At 37.4% G+C, this 20,919-nt stretch overlaps 1 protein-coding gene across 1 annotated transcript; it reads right to left on the reverse strand.

The window, feature by feature from the left end:
- Window positions 1-7,701: 7,701 nt before the first annotated feature.
- Window positions 7,702-19,565, reverse strand: LOC121425585. Its single transcript, XM_041621682.1, has 8 exons — window positions 19,542-19,565; window positions 18,331-18,459; window positions 16,398-16,509; window positions 15,110-15,245; window positions 13,143-13,367; window positions 11,537-11,633; window positions 10,727-10,833; window positions 7,702-9,798 (listed from the first exon to the last, which is right to left on the reverse strand). The coding sequence occupies exons 1-8, from the start codon at window positions 19,559-19,561 to the stop codon at window positions 8,843-8,845; spliced, it is 1,782 nt and encodes a 593-aa protein (XP_041477616.1). The 5' UTR covers window positions 19,562-19,565; the 3' UTR covers window positions 7,702-8,842.
- Window positions 19,566-20,919: the final 1,354 nt, after the last annotated feature.

Consider the following 20,919-nt stretch of genomic DNA (forward strand, 5'->3'; position numbering starts at 1 on the left):
TTTTGAATGCATAGTTTGATGTAGATTTGGTGTCAGCAGCTGCATCGAAATAGTAAACCTGTAAATTTATTTCCACTGCATTTGCCCCATACTTCCAGAGTAGAGCACAACGTATGGCCTGGGGTCCGTTGCAGAAAGAGTTGTGTTCAAATGCAAGTCCAAAAGTCAATCGCAAGTCCCAAATGCACGCTGTTGATTGGTTGAAATTCAAGTTGTGCATGATATTTAGAGTTGCGATTGATTGCAATTCTTTCTGCAACGGGCCCCAGGTGGGTGTTTCATAAAGCTGTTCGTAAATTACGAGCAACTTTACAAATGACTTAACAAATGGCTGGTGACCTTTTCTTGTGATGAATTATGTGCACCAAATTTTAATTGGTCTTGATTTAGCTTGTGAGAAAGGGTACCCATTATCGATATCTCGTAAAGTCGCTCATAACGAAACTTACGAAAAGCTTTTGAAGCAGCTACTTGGACAATGGTTGGCATGGCAAAGCTTGTACATACACTGTAGCCAAGAAAATGAGAGATGCCTAAAATGCATGATAATGTCTAACTTTTGTATGTACACTACATTGTGTACCATGCAAAATATTTGTTTGTATGGAGTATGGCTGTCTGTATTCGACGATGTTCTATGTCTTTTAAAGAGGAGGCTCTCTAATACTTGACTGTACTAATACCTCAATCACATTTCCTCTACGGCCGCTGTACGGCGTGTCAAGAACAGCCACTTTAACATATTTTTGTACCAGCTACATATTGGTGGTTTGAATAAAATGAGATAAAACAGCTATGTTCGTTTCGCCATACGGCGGCTGTAGAGGAAATGTAACAGAGGTATGAAAGGGATGGTCCGAGCTGAAAATATTTATATTTGAATGAATAGAGTAAAATTCACTTTATTTATTGAGATATAAATATGTCCAGCCTGGACCATCCCTTTAAGCATGGATAGGATAAACTGCTTTAATACTAAGTCATATGCAACTGACCAATGAGAGATGTCATTTATCAACAAATAGCATCAGATGGCAAAACATTGGAGAAAGAAGACAAAATTGTGATGATATAAAAAATAAAATACTGTTTCAACTTTGTTAAAAGTTTATCTCTAAAGAAGCTCAAGTATTGGAATTATTCATGTGCATCTGCTTCAGAGTATCTAGACAAAGAAAACCTAGTTATTTTTTTTCCTCAGTTATTAAAATGCATGAATTAAAAAGTATTGTTCAAGCTTACGCTCATGAAAAATCATGTAATCTTATTTTTGATAAATAAAAGTATATACCGAGTATGTATTTGATTTTTACATATATGATTACAACAGTACAGTTCGCCCTTTCTTTCCATAGGTGGAAGAGACATTTGAAAGCCGATTATTCTGAGATGTTTAATTATTGTTTAAAAGGGCCAAACATGGAGTAGTGTGTGCGCAGTGCTTTGTAACAGAAAGGAAAAGGCTCTGTATCAAATGACCTTTGGATTGGATTGAAATATCGTTTGCATTTTCAGAAACCATTTGAGAGTATAACACATTTTTATTGTATACACCTAGTTATCTTGCGTCAAGAAAGGCTGTTCACCTGGATAAGATACGCAATTTCAAGAATTGTGCAAACAATATTTCATGAAGGTTGCCTACACGTATTGTCGGACAATATTACTAAGATTTCACAATTGTATGTGCATTCAGTATTTAACTTAAAGGGCAGTATCAGCATTGTCCAAAGGCGAAAAATCTACCTCTGATAAAACGAGGAGATAGTATCTTTTCCTAGTGAAAATTAGTGTGTGGGCACAGACCTCGATTGAAAATTTGATCAACAAGTGGAGTCTTTACACAAGACTACAGTAGCGTATCTAAAACTTGCTGTTTTAATTTCAGAGCGAGAGGGCCTTCAGTACACAAGTCATTATAGGCTGTGTATTCAGACTACTTACTGAAGTAAAAGGTTTGCACTGCAGACTAAGTATAAATAAATAACTGAAATTATTAGACAAATTAGATGCCATTAATCAGGTGAAATAAGGGGCAAGTAATTTCAGTTTGCTGTACCATAAGGATATTGGTACTAATATGCTATTGAGACATGCATAATTTGATCATATATTATACAAATAATGTTTATGAGTGCAATGGACAGAATACTTCATGAGGTGAAAGATGAAATGATCCATTCAACGAGCCGTAGCCGAGTTGAATGGATCATTTCATCTTTCACTGAATGAAGTATTCTGTCCATTGCACGAATGAAAAAAAAAATCATTATTTGGTTTATATGACACACAAAAAAAAAGATTTTTTTTTTCATATTGAATTGATGAATTTTGATGCAAAAGGTACTCATGCGGTGCGAGTTTGGTCTGTTGATTGTTACGTCATTACTACATGCGCACTGCTTGTGCATGAGCTGCAATCTCGTTGCGCGAGTGCAATGGACAGTATCGTATGGATCCAAAATTGCACGGTTTATGACGTCATTGCAAAATGGGCTGAATGAACGATATCGAACAACCAATCAAATCACAAGGATCTATCTACGCATCATTAAAACATTGATATATGAATGACGGATTACTTTGTGGTCTTTAAAGCTGGGGGTGATTCCTGCTGGGCAAAGATACTAAATGCCTGTAATAACACTTGCGAAGTCATATTCATGTGTAGAGGAGATTTTTAATATTTCTCATTGTGTGAATATCAAACCGCCCACCCACTCTACGTGAAGATCTGAATTTGTATCATCTTCTTTTGCATTATCTTAAACTGGTTTAAACTGGTTTGTCATTACTACTTTAATTAGTTTCATGTTGTAAATTACAGAGTAAATACTTTGTGGTAATGTACACTTTCCAGGCTGGAACATAAGGTGGTTTCAGACCGCCTCGAAGTTCGCCAGTTCCAGGTATTCTCTGATCGGGAAATTTACCCCGATCAGAAAATACCAGGTATTTTGGTAATGTGAAAGCAAACTACGCGTAATTTCCCCGAAAGAAAATACCCGCTAAATAGTAGGTACTTGGCGAAATTACGAGAACTTTCGTGGGGATTTTTCCAAGGTCGCAGGTATTTTGGCGATGTGAAAGCAAATTACGGGAACTTTTAGCCAAGCGTGTCGTTGGGCGCGGCGGCGTGGGTGGCTGCTGGGCTAGTGATTTTGAATTTCGCGCCTTGCCTGCTTATCAGACCATAATTGCGCATGCTCGTAACTTCGGGAACTTATCCCGAAGGATGTGTTTCGGGGCGGTGTGAATGCAGGAATAATTAACGGGTATTTTTTAGCCGAAAACAGTTCCCGTAATTTAACGGGGATTCTTGTGATCGAGGCGGTTTGAAACCGCCTATACAGGATGTGTAATTCAGAAATTGTAATCTACATGATATATCCAATTTATCAACAGGAGAGTATTTCCACTGGGCACAAATTGGTAAACAAGAAGGATTGAGAAATTTACAAGAATCTGGAAGATTTTAATTTGAAGGGGGGGGGGGGGAGAGCACTCGCATACCGGTATATTGGTGGTACGGGGATGTGCCGCTTTGATGACCCCCTTTTTCAGACCTAATTTTCAGTTCTCTAGATGCTCCGAATGACAAAAGTTCCCTTCAAAAGCCACCCGCCTCGCTCGCAAGACCACCGTTACGAAACATCTCGTTCCCTAGCCCTGCCAAAATCTCCAGCAAGAGTAACGCCTGCACGAGATGCACGCACGGCTTCACAACTCCTCCCGCTAGCGCCCACGTATACATGCACAGTGCAACGTACCTACTGTACTGCGATCCCCGTTCCGTAGAACCAGTTTTTCACACTGCCCGGTATATATTTAGTTCCCAAGACCCCAATTTTCTCCCTTATGGTCAGTTCCTTAGACCCCCGTTCAGGGTTTCGTGAGGAACACCCCCATCAAAATATAATAAGCCAGTTCGTAGTTCCTTTCTGCGCATGATCAAAAGATTCTACGCATGATCAGAAGAAGGTCATCTGTACTAAAGTGACATGGTGCTTTAAAATCTAATGAGATAAGCACTAACTTTGATGTCTTGATTATTCATATATTCTTTCGAATTGTCGTTTTCATTTACATCCACAAAAATCAACAATGCTTCCACGAAGGACTGGTATTTCACAGTTTGCAAAGTACATTGTGCAACATGCTAAGATATGCATTTAAAGTAGGAATGCAACAAATGCCTTCATTAAGTGTTCATTTGTGTGCTATTCTAGTCACCTGGTCTATTCAATTTCTTCATCCTGCTATGTAAGTCAAGCTTACGTAATATCTTGCTTTGAAATCTGCCTATCATGATGAAAGAAATGAAAGGTCATTTGACCAAAATTGTCCATGAAGTAACTACGAACTGGTCTATTTGAGTGCCCCCCCCCCCGGCTTTTAATGAGGGATGTAGAAAATCATCAGTGTTGGCAAGGCCAGTTAAAAAATTTGCAGGATTATGCAACCCCCACAAATTTGAAGTATTTATGTTTTCATATTTTACTGAGTGTGCTCATATTTTTGGGTTAGATATTGCGCATGACAGCTCATTCTGCTTGGAGATATGCCAGGCAAACCATCAAGGTATTGCATTGACAGTGTATAAAATGAAAGATGTGTTTGTTTTGCCACTTGCTTTGGTATTGCTCCAGCTCAGGGTAGAATAACAGAAATTCAGATTACAGGTAACTTTGCCAAAGAAAATCTGTTGGGACAACAAATTTGTTCTACTTGGAAGAAATTCGACTTTATAGATGGGGTATATATCACATATCTTGTGCATAATCTGCTTTAAAAATTGCTTCAACTAATAGAGGATTGACTTGTATAGTTGTACCTGTAGTACTCCTTGAATCATTGATATGTACATGTGAGTGCTTTTAGACGTAACCGCTCGTTTTGGATATCACTATCATTCACCAGTGGTGATCAGTCTACCTAAGAAAAATGTTGATTTTAATCAAGAGGGAAAAATCGGAAAAGAATAATGGTGAAAATTTCATCAAAATCGGATGTAAAATAAGAAAGTTATGAAATTTCTAAGTTTCGCTTATTTGTCACAAAATAGTTATATGCAAATGAGAGTATCGATGATGTCCCTCACTCACTATTTCTTTTGTTTTTTATTGTTTGAATTATACAATATTTCGCTTATTTGTCACAAAATAGTTATATGCACGATTTAGTCACATGCAAATGAGAGTATCGATGATGTCCCTCACTATTTTTTGTTTTTTTATTGTTTGAATTAAACAATATTTCAATTCTTACAGATTTGACAACAAAGACCAACTTGACTGAAACATAAAATGTCAAACAATGGTAATTTCACATGTTCAGGGCAAAATAAAATTTGTTTCACAGGACGAGAAAATTTGAATATTTCATATAATAAAATACAAAGGAAATAGTGAGTGATGTCATCAGTTCCCTCATTTGCATACTGACCAGGATGTGAATATAACTATTTTGTGAAATTAAGCAAAACTTTATCATAACTTTCTGATTTTACATCCGATTTTGATGAAATTTTCAATGGTATGCTTGTTGGATTTTTCTCTTTTTATTCAAATCAACTAATGGTTGGGGTGGACTTTTCCTTTAAGTAAGTTAAGGCAAACTGTCAGTAGTCTGCCGCATATTTTCGCAGAAATTCCGCTTTAGTTCTGCCCTGTTCATAGCAGCTGTCCCTACATTCCCCGTTATTTTTTTCTATGAAGAAGTGTGAGGATTGGTGATGAAAAGCAGCTGGTAGGATTCCCTTTGAGAAGGTGCCTGTTATGCTCCTTGGCAGCATTGTGATGTATTATTCAGTTTTTGTACAATATGTGACAATGCAAGTAATATCACACCGTGCATTACAGAGTACTAGGTGCGATTACTCAGTTGTAATCTTTAGCACAAACGTCACAAGTAATGGATAATCACCACTGGTATATGAAAGCGCTATCCATAGCGATTGCTGATGTTTGAAAGCATAAAAAACGATTAAGAAAGCATGATTATTGTGAATTGTAACCAATGATTAAAAGATTTTTTCTGAAATGCCTTGAAATATAAAGTCATATGAAGATTAGTATTCATTCAGTCTGTTACAAAATGTTGTGTTGATAGAATTTTCTCCATTATCTGTAAAGATACTGCTTGACCGTTTTGTCACACTTCTCCCCCCGGGAGGAGGGCGATGCATGTATAATGGCATTATGGGTACGGCCCACAAGCCCTCCCACCCCTTTTTCAAGTGTTCCCAACCGTTCAAAGCATATAATTTTCACTCTTTTTAATTGACCGAAGTTCTCCCCAGTTATTCAGCCCTTCCTTTCAGTCATCAGTTCTCAAGACCCCCTAACCCTTCTTCAGCTCTTATCAAACGCAATATCAAATCTTAACCCTAAATAGACTGGGCTATTTCAATGCCTAAGAAGACAGGGGGGGGGCTGATTCAGCCCCCCCTTATGATCTCGGCGGTCGATCGCGACGAAACTTGGCATGCGCATTACCCATGGCATAATCTACAAAACTAAAAATGTCATTGCTAATTAATTATGCTAATTTATGCGTAAAATCAAAATTTTGCTTTAACTAAAAAATGCCCCTAACATGCTAATTTTTGGTACACAGACACTTCACATGAATCTGATCAAATGTACTTTAAAAAATGTCAAAATCACATTTTTTATGTATTATATTGTTTTCTAAATTTCTTATGTATTTCTTTGTTTTTCCAATGGAAATTGTCAGGGACTTTATTTGGACCATAAATATGATGGAATTAATTAATTTCAATCAGTAAAATGAAAAATAATGATACATTCTATGAATTTTGGCTAAAAACTCTTTGCATTGGATTTGTACACAAATTCACGTTTTTGTGCAATTTTGGGTCTGCATGCACTTACGAAATGTTGCGTAATTTCAGAACCGCGTACCCGGGGGTCGCAAATTTGGTCACAAAAGTTGCGCGAGACTTGAATGTAAAAAGTCAGAGAGACGCGGTCAAAAAATTTCGCGCGGCGGATTTATCGCAAAAAATGTCGAGGGGGGGGGGCTGAATCAGCCCCCCCAGTCTTTAGGGTTAAGGGTATTAAGATATTGGGGGAACACGCACCTACCCTTTCCAAATGCATGAACAAATGTTTTTGTTTATGCTGTGTCAAGCATATTTTTCTTGTAATATATATCGAGCTAAGAATCTCATAAGCAGCACCTTGAAAGATAATTAAAAACTTGTTTTGAATCACTCCTCTCATTTTACTCTTTCAAATAAGAAAGATTCTGTCCTTGGGTTTTCATGTCCTTAATCAAAATTTACAACTCTCTTGCTCTTGAATGGATGCTTATCAAATCACCATCAATATTTTTAGCTATATATTCATGAAGGTTAGATTCCACTTTTAATTAGTAGTTTTACAGACATAGCTCTGTTACAAGGAAGAAAACAATTGCATTTTCTGCATTTTGAACTGTAGGAGAAAGCAAATGTAAAGACACACAAAACAGTATAAAACAGACGAAATGTTGTATAAATATCTTTTATTCACAAACGTGGCTTTGGGTAAAACATATAAATAATCATGAAAATATATTCTGTATCACAAAATGATCCATCAGTGTTTCATGCTATCTCACAAGTAATAAATTCAAAACTCAGTATTTTATACAGATATTCTTTCTCAAAGCACCTTTCATTGGCAAATTTATCTTGTGTGATCACATATTTTTTCAGAGACCCTGCTAATGTCACCCACAACTCTAAGGAAATACTGCTCTTACAGGTTTATCTGTAATATGATTTTTCCATATTGGTATTTAAAAAGGAAAATGAATTAAGATAATCAGATAGATTTTCTTAGTAAGTTATTCAAACAATTTGTTTCCACAGGACCTACATGTTTTAAATTTACCATTCATATTTTAACTAAGGATATCAGGATTTGGTCCGCTTGTTGCCATACCTGTCAATCCTCTGACAAACTATCAGGTTTTCAAAAAACCACCGTTGATAAAACGACAACAGGTAGTTGTGTATGGTTGACTTGCTTGCATTGGTGGGATATCAATATTTTCTTGTAAATTGTACTCTTTCCTGTATTAATAGAACCTATCAAAGAGGCTTCTTGTGCCAAGAATAAATGTAAGTTTGGAAAAGTAGTTCAAACAACTTTCTCAATCAAGTACGTTTATGAAGACCCAGTCTCATCGTTCCATGTGACTTGCGGATAACTATTTTTGCTACCCGCAGGTCGGCTGAATTGACAGTATCTTACACGCAGATGCGCACGCAAGTCTGATTGGCACGCAGAAAAGTGTTAAACATGCTCAAAACATTTTTGCGGGCGAGTTGCGGGCAATACCCCGCAAGGCTTGCATGGAATGATGTGAAGGGGCCTTTACTTCATGGCAGAAAATGTCATAATACACCTGAGGCTCAAAACATTTCTGCCTCTATTAACCCAAAACTTTATATATCGGAGAACAGCAAGGGAGATTTAGTTTGACACCTTCAAAGGAAGCTCTTCATTTTATTGCCGACTTGCGAGCAGCCCTGCTGTCAACAATGAATGATTTCAAACTTGGTGCTTATATTTTTGTATTGGTGGTGGCCAAATTTTTCATCAAAACAGCACCAAATGTTATCTGAAGCCGGTGCTGAGATGGTCACACTAGAAGTTATATGATGTAGGTATTGAAGCTAGGGGCAGCTATCTGATTTGTCCTTTCGAAGCAAACACCAACACCAAACTTGAAATCCCTTTTGCTGTTTACTAAATTCTTGTTGAGGGCTACATGACATGTCATGAATTCAGCGCCGAGTAGTCCCTGTGGGAATTACAGAATCCTGTAGTTAATGGGTCCATATTTTGTGGCCCTCCAAATCAAATATCCGATTTTCTAATGCAGCCACTGCTTCATGAATGTACATCCAGTCTAGTCTCAAGAGGGCAGCACAGTGCTCTAGAAGCCACTGGTACGACCGATGGAACGGCCTCCATGCTGCTGGTTCACCGTCTTGATACATACTAGCCTTGGCTTGCTTAACACTGACTGGCTTGTACCTGGTGTAGGAGACGCTGTAGGAAACAAGTCCTGTGGAAGACTTACCAGGATTGTCCTTACTGACATCTGCTTCCTCTGTCCTTGATAACACCATTTGTTTCCATTGCTCATAGGGTAGTTCCTCAACATCACTTCGGCTCATGGAGTCAGTTCCTGCCCCTTTCATTGTCCTTAGGTTTCCATTTCCAGTATTGTCCTCTTCTCTTCTAATCCTCTTTCTCTTTGTCCTTGTGTGCTTTGATGTGCCTTCAGAAGCTGCAGCTGGGTCAGAATCGTCTTCATCTTGATGACCTGGAGTCTCTCCTTTGCCTTTAGCTTTACTGCCAGCTTTCTTTCTCTTCCCTCCTCTTTGCTCACTCCCACCGGCGTCAGACTCTGCCTTCTTCTCTGACATGATCTTCTTCAGTCTCTCATCGCTTAATACGCTTTCCAGATCCAAATCGTTCTTCTTACAGAACTTGGTGAGATTCACAAGGTAGTCTACGCTGCTCCTTGAGAAGTTGCATGAAGCAAGATAGTTCTTGGAGATCCAGTGGACACCATTGGTAGCAGAGGGCACAGCACCATGACCTATTCCAGTACCAGACTCCGTACTGTTGGATTCTCTTTCCGATCTCTGGTCAAGACCATTCCCGGGGTATGGAAAGCTGCTTGGAGCATCATGAATACATGACTGGCCACTTGGTTCACCTTGATCTCTGACTTTCATAAATGGTCGCTGCATCTCACTTCCAAGGCTCTGACCTGTATTCAAAATTTCATGAAAAAGGAAGGAAAAGAGAGAACACAATTGCATAAATGTCGATTGCAAATTAAAATTAGGTATGGCATTCACAAGCTTACTAAAGGGGTGAATGTGTGATATGAATAGCTTTATACTGTCAATTGATAACAGGTTCTATGAAACAGGGTCCAAGATTGCAGTGAGAGGCTTCCCTTGGTACTTGTGGGATCTGCTGTGGATAAAGGAGGGGAATGTTTGACAAAAGCTCTAAACTTGCAAAGTTTTTTGTATACAGGGTCCAAGGATTTATTTATGGTAAGGGGGGGGGGGGGGTTATGATAAGAACATTAAACTGCTATTGACAAGTTTTATGACAGAGGGTCCAAGGAGAGAGGCTTGCCTTGGTATTCTGGAATCTATTGATAAAGAGGTAAAGGTCTGATAATAACTTTAAACTTATAATTCATAACTGTTTCCATGAAAAAGGGTCCAAGATGTGGGATTCATTGATAAGGGCTATGATTTGATAATAGCTTCAAATATGCAATTGGTAAGTTTTTCATGAAACAGGATCCAAGGAGACAGTGACTGGCTTACCTTCACACTAGTGGAAATTATTCAGGGTAAAGGGTAGGTGTGATAATGGCTCTGAAGTTACGATTGATAGTAAGTTTTATGAAACAGGGTCCAGTTTCAAGGAGACAGTGACTGGCTTACCTTCACACTTGTGGACATTATTCAGGGTAAAGGGTGAAGGTGTGATAATGGCTCTAAACTTACAATTGATAGCAAGTTTTATGAAACAGGGTCCAAAAAGACTGACTGGCTTACCTTCATGCTGAAGAAATCTATTGTGGGTAAAGGGTAGAAGGTGTGATAATAGCTCTAAACTTACGATTGATAGCAAGTTTTATGAAACAGGGTCCAAGATGGTAATGAGAGGCTTACCTTGGTACTTTACGGCTTTGTATAGTGTTTCTCTTTTTGAGTTGAGTAGGAAGGACTTGGAATGCTGATCGATGAATCTTGAAACATCACTCACCTCTCTGCATGCCCTTCGAACAGAAATGGGCAAACAAAGTTTTTCTTTTGCTGGTGCATTCATTTGGAACAATCTACCTAATTTTTTAAGAAATGCTCAATCCTAATCCTCATTTAGTCTTCTATTTTGGCGTTATGATATTCTTAATTTATAAACTGGCCCCTTGTGTTGTTCTTTTCTTTACAGTTTGTTTGTTTCAACTTACATTGTACACTGTTTATACTCATGTTTGTTAAATGTTTGTATTTTTGTTGTAGGGCCTCCAAGGACAACAGTATATCAATTACTGATGGAGCCACCCTACTAAAAAAAAGACTTATGAATAAATAAATCAAGGAAAAAATAATAAATTTGACATTTTGAAATCTAATACCATATAATACGTAAAATTACACTATTAATTTCATTTCAAAGTAGTTGTATGCCTGTTTTCTATTACCCATGTAAAAATTTGATGACGCATGTACTGGACCTAGTAAATTTGCCATTTTTGTTTTCTTAATTTCATTTGCGTTATTTATTACTTTGTGAAACTGGTGACTTTGTAGTATTATATAGACATATAACCAAGAGATTTGATGAGGGTAGAATTACTTAAATTTCAAACATTAATAACTTCTGGAGGGAATTCTATTCCCAGTCCAAATTGCATTGTAACAAAATGAATGATCAAAATGATAATGAAAAAATATGAAGATAGCTATATAATGACTTACTGATGGCTGAAAATGTTGGTTTTGATCTGATGGTGTTTTGCCCTCAGTTTTTCACAAGCCATCCACTCCTCAAATATAAATGGGACAACCTTGCTACCTGAAAAATAATTAAAAAAAGAAAAATTATGTATTTACAAAGAGGTTTATCAATCAGACAATGATTATGTAAATGTCCGCATTCTGAATTCTGGTTTGACTTAGGTTAAAATTGTTAAAATTATGAGAAGCCAAAAATTTCAAGTTTGCATTCCCATTATATATTTATATAACATTGACTGGCCTTGAGCGGAACATCAAATATATTGCCAGCAAAAGAATCATATTGGCCCGAGTCTTTAGACGAGGGCAATATGGGTCTTTTAAGGGCAATATATTTGATGTTCCCCGAAAGAAGAGCCAGTCAATATTTTTATTATCATCCAAATCAGATATCTAGAGCAAATATCGTGATAATGGTGATATTTCTTTTTAAAATAGTTATATTGTGTCTTGTTAATATAAGGGTCTAGGCTTTGCACTTCACCATTATGACGTACTTGTAAGCGCTTGGATCCAGTGATGTCTTTATTATGACGTATATTGTTGGCGCGCAGATCCTTATGAAGCGTATCTCTTTATACGCATCCTCAAATGCCCGGATGTGAGACCAGAGAAAATACAAAGGTATATTTTGCGTCGTCTCTGCATGCAAAGTAAATATGCGCATTGAGATCAAGGAAAATACAAATAATATACCTATCCCTTCCCGATATTTATGAATCTAGGGCAATACGGTTTTGTAAATGACCGGCTCAGATGTCTAATATGGATGATAATTCCTAATCTTTACTTGGCTCTTTCCTCATGTTTTAATGAAGAAGAGAACTATTTCAGTAATTATTTATTCCCAGTCAGTTATGAATGTTTTGAGTGTCAAATGAGCTGACAAATTAAGCTTGTATTGCAGCAGATACAAGTCACAATTGGCTCTCCATTGTTAAACCACAACTTTGGACCAGAGTTCAGAATACCGGCCTATGAATCAATATCATAACTGATATAGTCGTAATGTAAAGAATACAAAACAAAGAAATTAAATCACATATATAATGTGAGTGATAATGGTATTACAATTGCATTCATTTGTGATATTTATTGACCGGTAATAGGTTCACGTTAATTCAATTTGCAATCTTACACTTGGTTGTCAAATTTTCAAAGATTATGTAGCCATGTACGTGTGATAATCGAATGCCTCAAATCAGTAAACAACATCTGGCGAACATTTAATTATTATAAAAGGTAATTTTTTTTGCCAATGGTTGATAAACTAATTAAATGCTCCGATGGTTTGAGTTATACTCCCAGGGGGCCGTTTCATAAAGCTGTTCGTAAGTTAAGAGTGACTTTAAGAACGACTGGTGATCCTTTCTTACGCGCTAAACCATCGCCTATGGTGTACACCATTTACCAAAAGAAAGGGTCACCAGTCGTTCTTAAAGTCGTTCTTATCTTACGAACAGCTTTATGAAACACCCACCAGGCCTAAACATTATCATCTTATTCTTATCGTTTGATCACCACAACTCTGTGTGGGACAGGTTCCGGGATTACAACAGTCATTTACCTGTAGGTAGTTTGTTCCTAACGATTCTTCCAATCTCTGAAGAAAGCACCTCAGTGTGTCCGTCCAATCCAAAGAGTAGCTTCATCGCGACTATGATGTAAGCCAAAGCTGGACCTTCCTCTATCTCGAATTGTTCCTTTTTATTCTTCTTCTTTTTATTCCGCGGATGATCAACGGTGGCTGGGTATTTGGTCATCAGATGATGGGTGATTTGAAGGAATGATGCTGTGAAGAAATTTAAAAAAAACATTGGGGAACACTGTGAGCATATTAAAGGGGAAGTTCACCCTGAAGAAAACTTTGTTGTAAAAATAGCAGAAAAAATAGTAAAAAATATTGGTGAAGTTTTCAGGAAAATCCGTTAAAAAGTAAGAAAGTTATTAGAGTTCAAAGTTTTGGATTTGTGACGTCATAGACGAGCAGCTGCCCCATTTGTTATGTAATATAAAATGCATGAATTTCAAATTTTGTATGGTTCCTGATGACTTAATTTTGTTTTCTATTCATGATCGGGTGTGAAATGATTTGTCTATTGATATACAAAAGGTAGAGTGAAAAACATTTTCAATTTTCTGAGAAAATGACATTTATTTGATTTTTTTACCATTCGCTATGTATGAATGCTGCTCGCATATGACGTCACAAATCAAATAATTGAAATTCTAATAACTTTTTAATTATTTAATGAATTTTTCTCAAACCTTCGGCAATATTTTTTATCATTTTTTCTGCTATTTTTACAATAAACTTTTTGTCAGGGTGAACTTCCCCTTTAAGGGGAATCATGGTCTAGTGGTTCTGACTTTTGTCTATCAACGAGATGGCCGTGGGTTCAGATCCAAGCCATGGCACATTTTCCTTCAGCAAGAAATTTACCCCCATGGTGATGCACTGAACCCAGGTGAGGTGAATAGATACCATGCAGGATTAATTCCTTGAATGCACCAAGTGCAGTAAATAACAGCTTGAGCTAAAGCTATGGTTATAAATAATGAGACGCATTGGAAAATATTCTACCTACATAGATGACACTATACAAATGCTTATCATTACCATTCTGATTTAATCTGCAAATACATATCCAAGGCAAGATGAAATGTGTGTATAAATGACTCTGTGATTACTAAAAAAAACCCCCTCTAACCAAAAACAATTAAATGAAACGTTAGATTGTTTACAAACGGCAATGTGGATTTTTTTTACCACGTGAGAAAATTCAGCATGGCGATTGATTGGACAGATCAAATATTACTGTATAAATATTGTAAAAATTGGTTGAGATAGTCTCTACTTTAAAACACTTTACATATGATATAATAAAATTGATTTTGTTCATACCATGCTTCAGGTGTTTACATCATTTTTAAGAAAAAAAATCAATATGACCGCTAAAGGTACTTGCAGCTGAAACGGAATAATTTTCAAAATTTTTGCCAAGATTCATTTTGATTTAAAGGTACTTCATGTACAGTAAGAAACTTTTGGAATGTTATTTTTAAACTTGAACTCATATAATGGAAATATTCTTTGTGCATAAATTTTGCATAATGTCAATGTTCAATATTCCCTTGATGAATGCTGCCCCCTGCAGCTGAGAACAGGATAGTTTTTGATAGGCTGGCATTAAAAAGGCTGTTCTGTTTCATCGCATGCATTTAAGAGAATCGGTGATTTCATTATCACCACCAACACCACCGCCGCCATCATCATCATCATCATCATCATCATCACCATCATCACCATCATCATCATCATCATCTTCATCATCATCACCACTATCATCATAATTATCCTCATCATCATATTCATCGTCGTCATCGTCGTCATTATCGTCATCATCATCATCATCATCACCAACATCATCACCACTATCATCATAATCATATTTATCATCATCATCATTATCGTCACAATCGTCGTCATCGTCATCATCATCATCATCTATCATCATCATCATCACAGCTCACCTGGCAGATGAAGCGATGAGATAAATCGACCAATGACAAAGTCCAGCTTCAGGTGATCAAAGACTGGTAGATCGATATCTAACACACTAAGAACATGAGAGACTGGCTCTTGAAGCTTAGAGGTATAAAGCAGATCCTGTGAACAGAATGCAAAAAGGAAATAGGATAGTCTCGCTTCAGGAAACAAACAAGACCTTTATAGCATCATTACATTTCGTCCTATTGTTAAAATACAAAACAAGGGCCCTTTTCACAGTCCAGTTATATATTAAATCTCAATCAATGAATATCACATTAACATACTGTGTCTTCCCTGTTTGTGAAATTGCATGTTCAGAGGAGACAAAGGCATTATCCTTAATATTGTGTCTCACCTGCTTGCGAAAATGCATATCCTACACCCTCTTAATAGTCGACAGTGCCAATACAATTCATCTCAACAAACTAATACCATACTGTGTCTTGTTCACTTGTGAAAATACACATCTAGGGAATTTTTCATTGACCCCTTGTTAATTAAATCGACAATCAAGCAAGACATTTGCAAGAATGTCTCACTCACTTGTGAAAATGCACATGAAGATCTTTTTTCCTATAGTGCCCTTAATACTAAATACATCTAGTGGGTGTAAAGTATAGGAAGGAGGTACATGTAGTAATGCTTCAAGAATGTTTTTGACTTGAAAGCTATGGACAATAACATTGATCACTGTGTGTCGAGATGAAAAACAATATCATTGGCATGCACAATGTTAGGGAGTGAGTAAAAATGACTAAAATTGATGACAAGAAGTTACATCATCATCATGTTATGTTACACCGAGGTGTTAACCTGACTGCTAAGAAAGCACAAACGCCTGTGAGCAAGCAACCAGGGGACCAAAGGCTTAAGGTCCTCTCCAAGGGACCCGGTAATGAGGATAAATGCCTTACCAAAGGGCATTAGTGCACCACTTGGGAATCGAACCCTGGTCACCGGAGTCCGAATCATCATCATTATCATCATCATCACCACCATCGCCACCACCTCTATCATCATCATCATCTATCATCATCATCATCATCATCATCATCATCATCATCATAATCTATCATCATCATCATCATCACCACCATCGCCACCACCTCTATCATCATCATAATCATCATTATTACAATCATCACCATCATCATCATCATCATCATCATCATCATCATCATCATCATCATCATCACCATCATCATCACCACATCCACCAACACCACCAACGCCATCACTATAGAAGCAAATATAATTATCATTACTTACTGGTTTAGCCACAAGGAACACATGAGTACCAGACGAATCAAACTTGCCTGTGATGTCCTTAGGTAGGACATCGCTGGTTCCATAGAAAGGCAGGTGACCCTCTAAAACCCATCTTAGAAGAGGATTGGAATAAAATAACATCAACTTAAAGGACAAGTCCACCCCAACAAAAAGTTAATATGAATAAAAGGAGAAAAATCCAACAAGCAAAACACTGAAAATTTCATCAAAATCGGCTGTAAAATAAGAAAGTTTTGCCATTTTAAAGTTTCACTTAATTTCACAACACATTTCTTTTCTATTTCATTAAATGAAATATATGAAAAATTCGTATTTTCTCCTCATTGTCATGTCAAACAAAATTTTATTCCTCTCTGAACATGTGAAATAACCATAATTTAACAGTTTATGGTTAAGTCAAGTTGGTCCTTCTTGTCAAATCTGTAAAAATGAAAATATTGTATAATTCAAACAATAAAAAACAAAAGAAAGAGTGAGTGAAGGACATCATCGAGTCTCTCAGTTGCATATTGCTCAGTTGGGCATTGTGAAAAATAAGCTAAATTAAAAAATGTCATAACTTTCTTATCTTACATATGATTTCAATGAAATTATCAGCGTTATGTTTGTCTGATTTTTCTCTATCAATTCAAATCAACAACTTTCTGGGGTGGACTTGACCTTTAAACAAGAGAAAAGGAAACCTGAAGCTGCCAAAGTATTTTGACTAAGTGTTGTGAGACCATGATATGTCTCACTAAATCTGAACACCGGCCCGTATTCTGAACATAAATGAAACTGTGGTCTATACTTGTGTTTCAACTATGAATAGCCAATCATGACATAAGTCTCTAACAGAACAAGTTAAATGCATCAGCTCATTTAACTCTTAAATCATTTAGAACTGTCTGGGAATGATAAAAAAGATAGTTGCTGTCTTCATCAAGAAATAATTGGGAATGAGCTCAGTAAACATACGAAAGATATGATGTACACAAAATTTTGACAATGTTGGTTTTCCATAACTTCAGAGTAAGCTTAGACCATGGTCTTGGTAAAATGCGACTTCAGAATATGGGCCTTTGAAACATGTTGCTGAGCTCTGATGTGTCATGTATGAAAGAGATTTTTAGACTAATGGTTTATATTCACTTGGTTTACAAGAAGTTAATCTCCTTCTTGGATAGTCTAAAACCACATGGGATAAACCCATTTGGTCAACCATCAGTTTGGTCTAATTGCGTTTTTCCTACTATTAAAAATCTATGTCTCATTTGGTCAACCCAGTTAACCCAGGTTTAACTAAACCATGGTTATAAGAATACCATCTAATAAGACTAAGGGTGTGTTTATGCTTCCATTGCGAGGACAGAATCAGCGATTTCAAACGTAGATTCAAAACGCCGATCGTAAACGTGGTTCTGGGAGTGCTGTTTATGCTTAACTTTTCAGAGCAAATCGCGATCTCCAGCTGGCTTCGCATCGTAAAGCGAGGTCAAATTGGGCGCGCCTTTTTTTGAAAGTTTTTTTTCCGATTGTTGTTATTATGTGGAGATAACATGGAGCAATACGACTGTATTTGCCCGCGGATTTTCATCTCACCGGAAGCATGTACCAAATGACATCCTTTAAACACGTTTACGATCGTAGTTCTGTTTATACTTCCCCAGAAAGCCTGATTCTGGTCAAACGACGTTTACAAACGCACCTTTTTGTGAGTTTACGATCGGCGTTTTGAAACAGCGTTTAAATGAAAGTAAGCATGGACGCAACCGTGTTTGGGACTAATCACGTTTGAAACGCTGATTCTGGCCTGAAAAGTGGAAGCATAAACACGGCCTAAATGGAGTAGACAAATTGGTTGTAGGTGATCTATGATTAGACCAAGTGGGAAGAGACCAGATGGCTGTAGACCAAGTGGCAATCTATCTACCTGACAAGGTCTGAGACCAAGACTGGTTCTCCAAGAAACCTGAGGGCAGCATACAGGATTCCAAGAAGATGCACAAGACGGAACTTCTTCTTCTTCTTCTGAACAAAGTCTTCATCAGTGGGCCTACACCTGATGGGAATAGCAGGAAAGATACCCTAATCATTTATTCATTTTTTGTATTCATATAAAAGAAATGTCACCTAGTAAAAATTACCAACAATTTATGCATTTGGATACACAGAAAAATACTATGATTTCAGAAGGCCAATTGGAGCCACTTACATCTATACCCCTGGACACCAAAAAAAAAGAAATTGGGAGCTAAATATAAATGGGTAAAGACTACGGGCATTTTCACAAGTGAATCTTGAATCATCATCATAATGATGATTTCAATTTGTCTTTAGAATCATTGGACCTTTCACATGGAAAATTTGTATTGTAATTTGAGTGAAACTTACCTGGAATTCACCTATGGAGTAGAATTTGAATTTGTGATTGTAATTAGCATTCGTGATTCTAGTTTGGTTTCACACATGCTCAAAACTTTTCATCAGCCTTATTTTTCACTGGAATCATCATTCAAATTACAATTTTTTTACAGTGTGAAAGGACGGTATTAAGGAACAAAGTTCTGAATTTATATACATGTGAAAATAAAGAATATCATGAGAATTAAGGTTTTTCTTTATCTGAAATAGCCGTCTATACAATTCAATTGTCTTTCTTTGATTTTTGTTTTTGAGGAAACCTATGAAAAGCCCTGGGGAAAGGAAACTCATTGCATTTCACACAAGAAGTCACAAACCATTCATGTGCAGTTTTATACTCTAGTATTATAAAAGCTACTATTAGTGTCCATGGGGGCTTTATTTTGTAAGAAAATACTCATTCAATTCAGGACTCTTCTTGTGTGTGTGAATAAAACTGAAACTCTGTGTATGATTACATCTAGGTCATGTTTCAAACAAAACTTAACAAATATCTTAATTGATAAATGCATGTTCAGCGACACGACACATGCTCCTGCCTTAATATCTCACAGGGCATAGGGTTAGAGTTAAAATTGTAATAAGAGTATTTGGTTCAGAATAATGTAAAGATAAGAATAGGGTTTATTCAGATTTGGAGGTTAGGTTTTATGCTTGGCTTTCTATCACAGCAATTAATGCCAGAGCAAATGGCATGGAAATGTATGATCCTGTACTTACACGTTCTTGTTTTTATTCATGGATGAATTCTGTGAGACAAAAAAAAAGGAAAAGAAAAAAGTGATCAATTAAGAAGAAATAGAGAAAGGAGGGAAATAGAAGGTAAAGAGGAAAGGAGAGAAAGGGAAGGGAGGAGGAAGAGAAGAAGGAAGAAGGTCAGGAGAGAGGGGTGGGGAGAGGTGCAGGGCAAGAGAGGGGATGAGAGGGTGAGTTGAAGGGAAGGGGGAATAGAGAAATGGTAGGTAGGGGAGGGGTGGGAGGTAGTGAGAGAGAGGGAGAAAGGGTGGAAATAATAAGAAAATGAATGGGGAATGTAGTGAGAAGGGGATGGAATTGTAATAATAATAACATACAGTTCTTGTATAGTGCAAATCACATGAATAATGTCTCTATTACCCCAGCTGTAGCTTGGCAGCTGTAATTTCTAAGATCACAGCGCACACGCATTTCAAGGAATAAATTCCTGCCAGTTACCCGTTCACCTTACCTGGGTTTAGTGCAGCAGAATGTGAATGAATTACTTGTTGAAGGAAACTATGCCATGGCTGGGATTTGAACCCACGACCAGTGGCGGACCGTGACCCGGAGGAGACAAAGCATTGGGGGGCACAGCATTGTTCACAGACAATGCAGTGCCCCCCCAATGCTTTGTCTCCTCCGGGTCATGGTCCGCTACTGCCCACGACCCTCTGTTTCAAAGTCCGAAGACTTATCCACTGGGCCACAACGCTCCACAGTGTAGAGTGTAGTGTGTACGGAGAGATAGAGAGAGAGATCGTGTGTGTAGGGGGTGTAGGAAGAGGGTAGAAAGAAAGGCAGGGATAGAGGAGGTGAATGGAGGAATGTACGGAAGGAGAAAAGAATAAAGGGCAAAGTGATAACAGGGGATGTATAGGGTTGGGAGGACAGAAAGAAAGAGAGAGGGGGGGGGGGGGGGGGGAGAAAAATTTCTAGACCATTGGTACTATACAGTGGGGGGGAAAGACATATATACATGGAAAGCCAATAAAGTCAACTTTCAATTGAGAGAAAAAAGTTGGAAAACTATTCATGCTTGAGCGAGCACTGCCCACTGAAACAAGGGGTACGAAAATTAGGCTGGGCCAGAATTACAGCCTTCCAATTTATGTCAATTTTTGAGAGGCAAATCTTTGGAATTTGCAAGGTTAAGGGAGTTTTTTTTGGGACGCACTGTATAGGCAGCAAAACAGTATTAAATTAAACAATGATACATGGAAACAAATGTCTGTGGAGTTTAGTCTGGCAGCATTCATTCTGTAAACAAACATAATAAATCTGTAGAAAGGTTTCTTTAGTCTGCAGGCCTCAGAAAGATTTGCCTGCAGCAGGTGCATTCACATTACTAAGAATGTTCTCA

This window comes from Lytechinus variegatus, chromosome 12 (genome assembly GCF_018143015.1).
Source record: "Lytechinus variegatus isolate NC3 chromosome 12, Lvar_3.0, whole genome shotgun sequence".
Lineage (NCBI taxonomy): Eukaryota > Metazoa > Echinodermata > Echinoidea > Temnopleuroida > Toxopneustidae > Lytechinus > Lytechinus variegatus.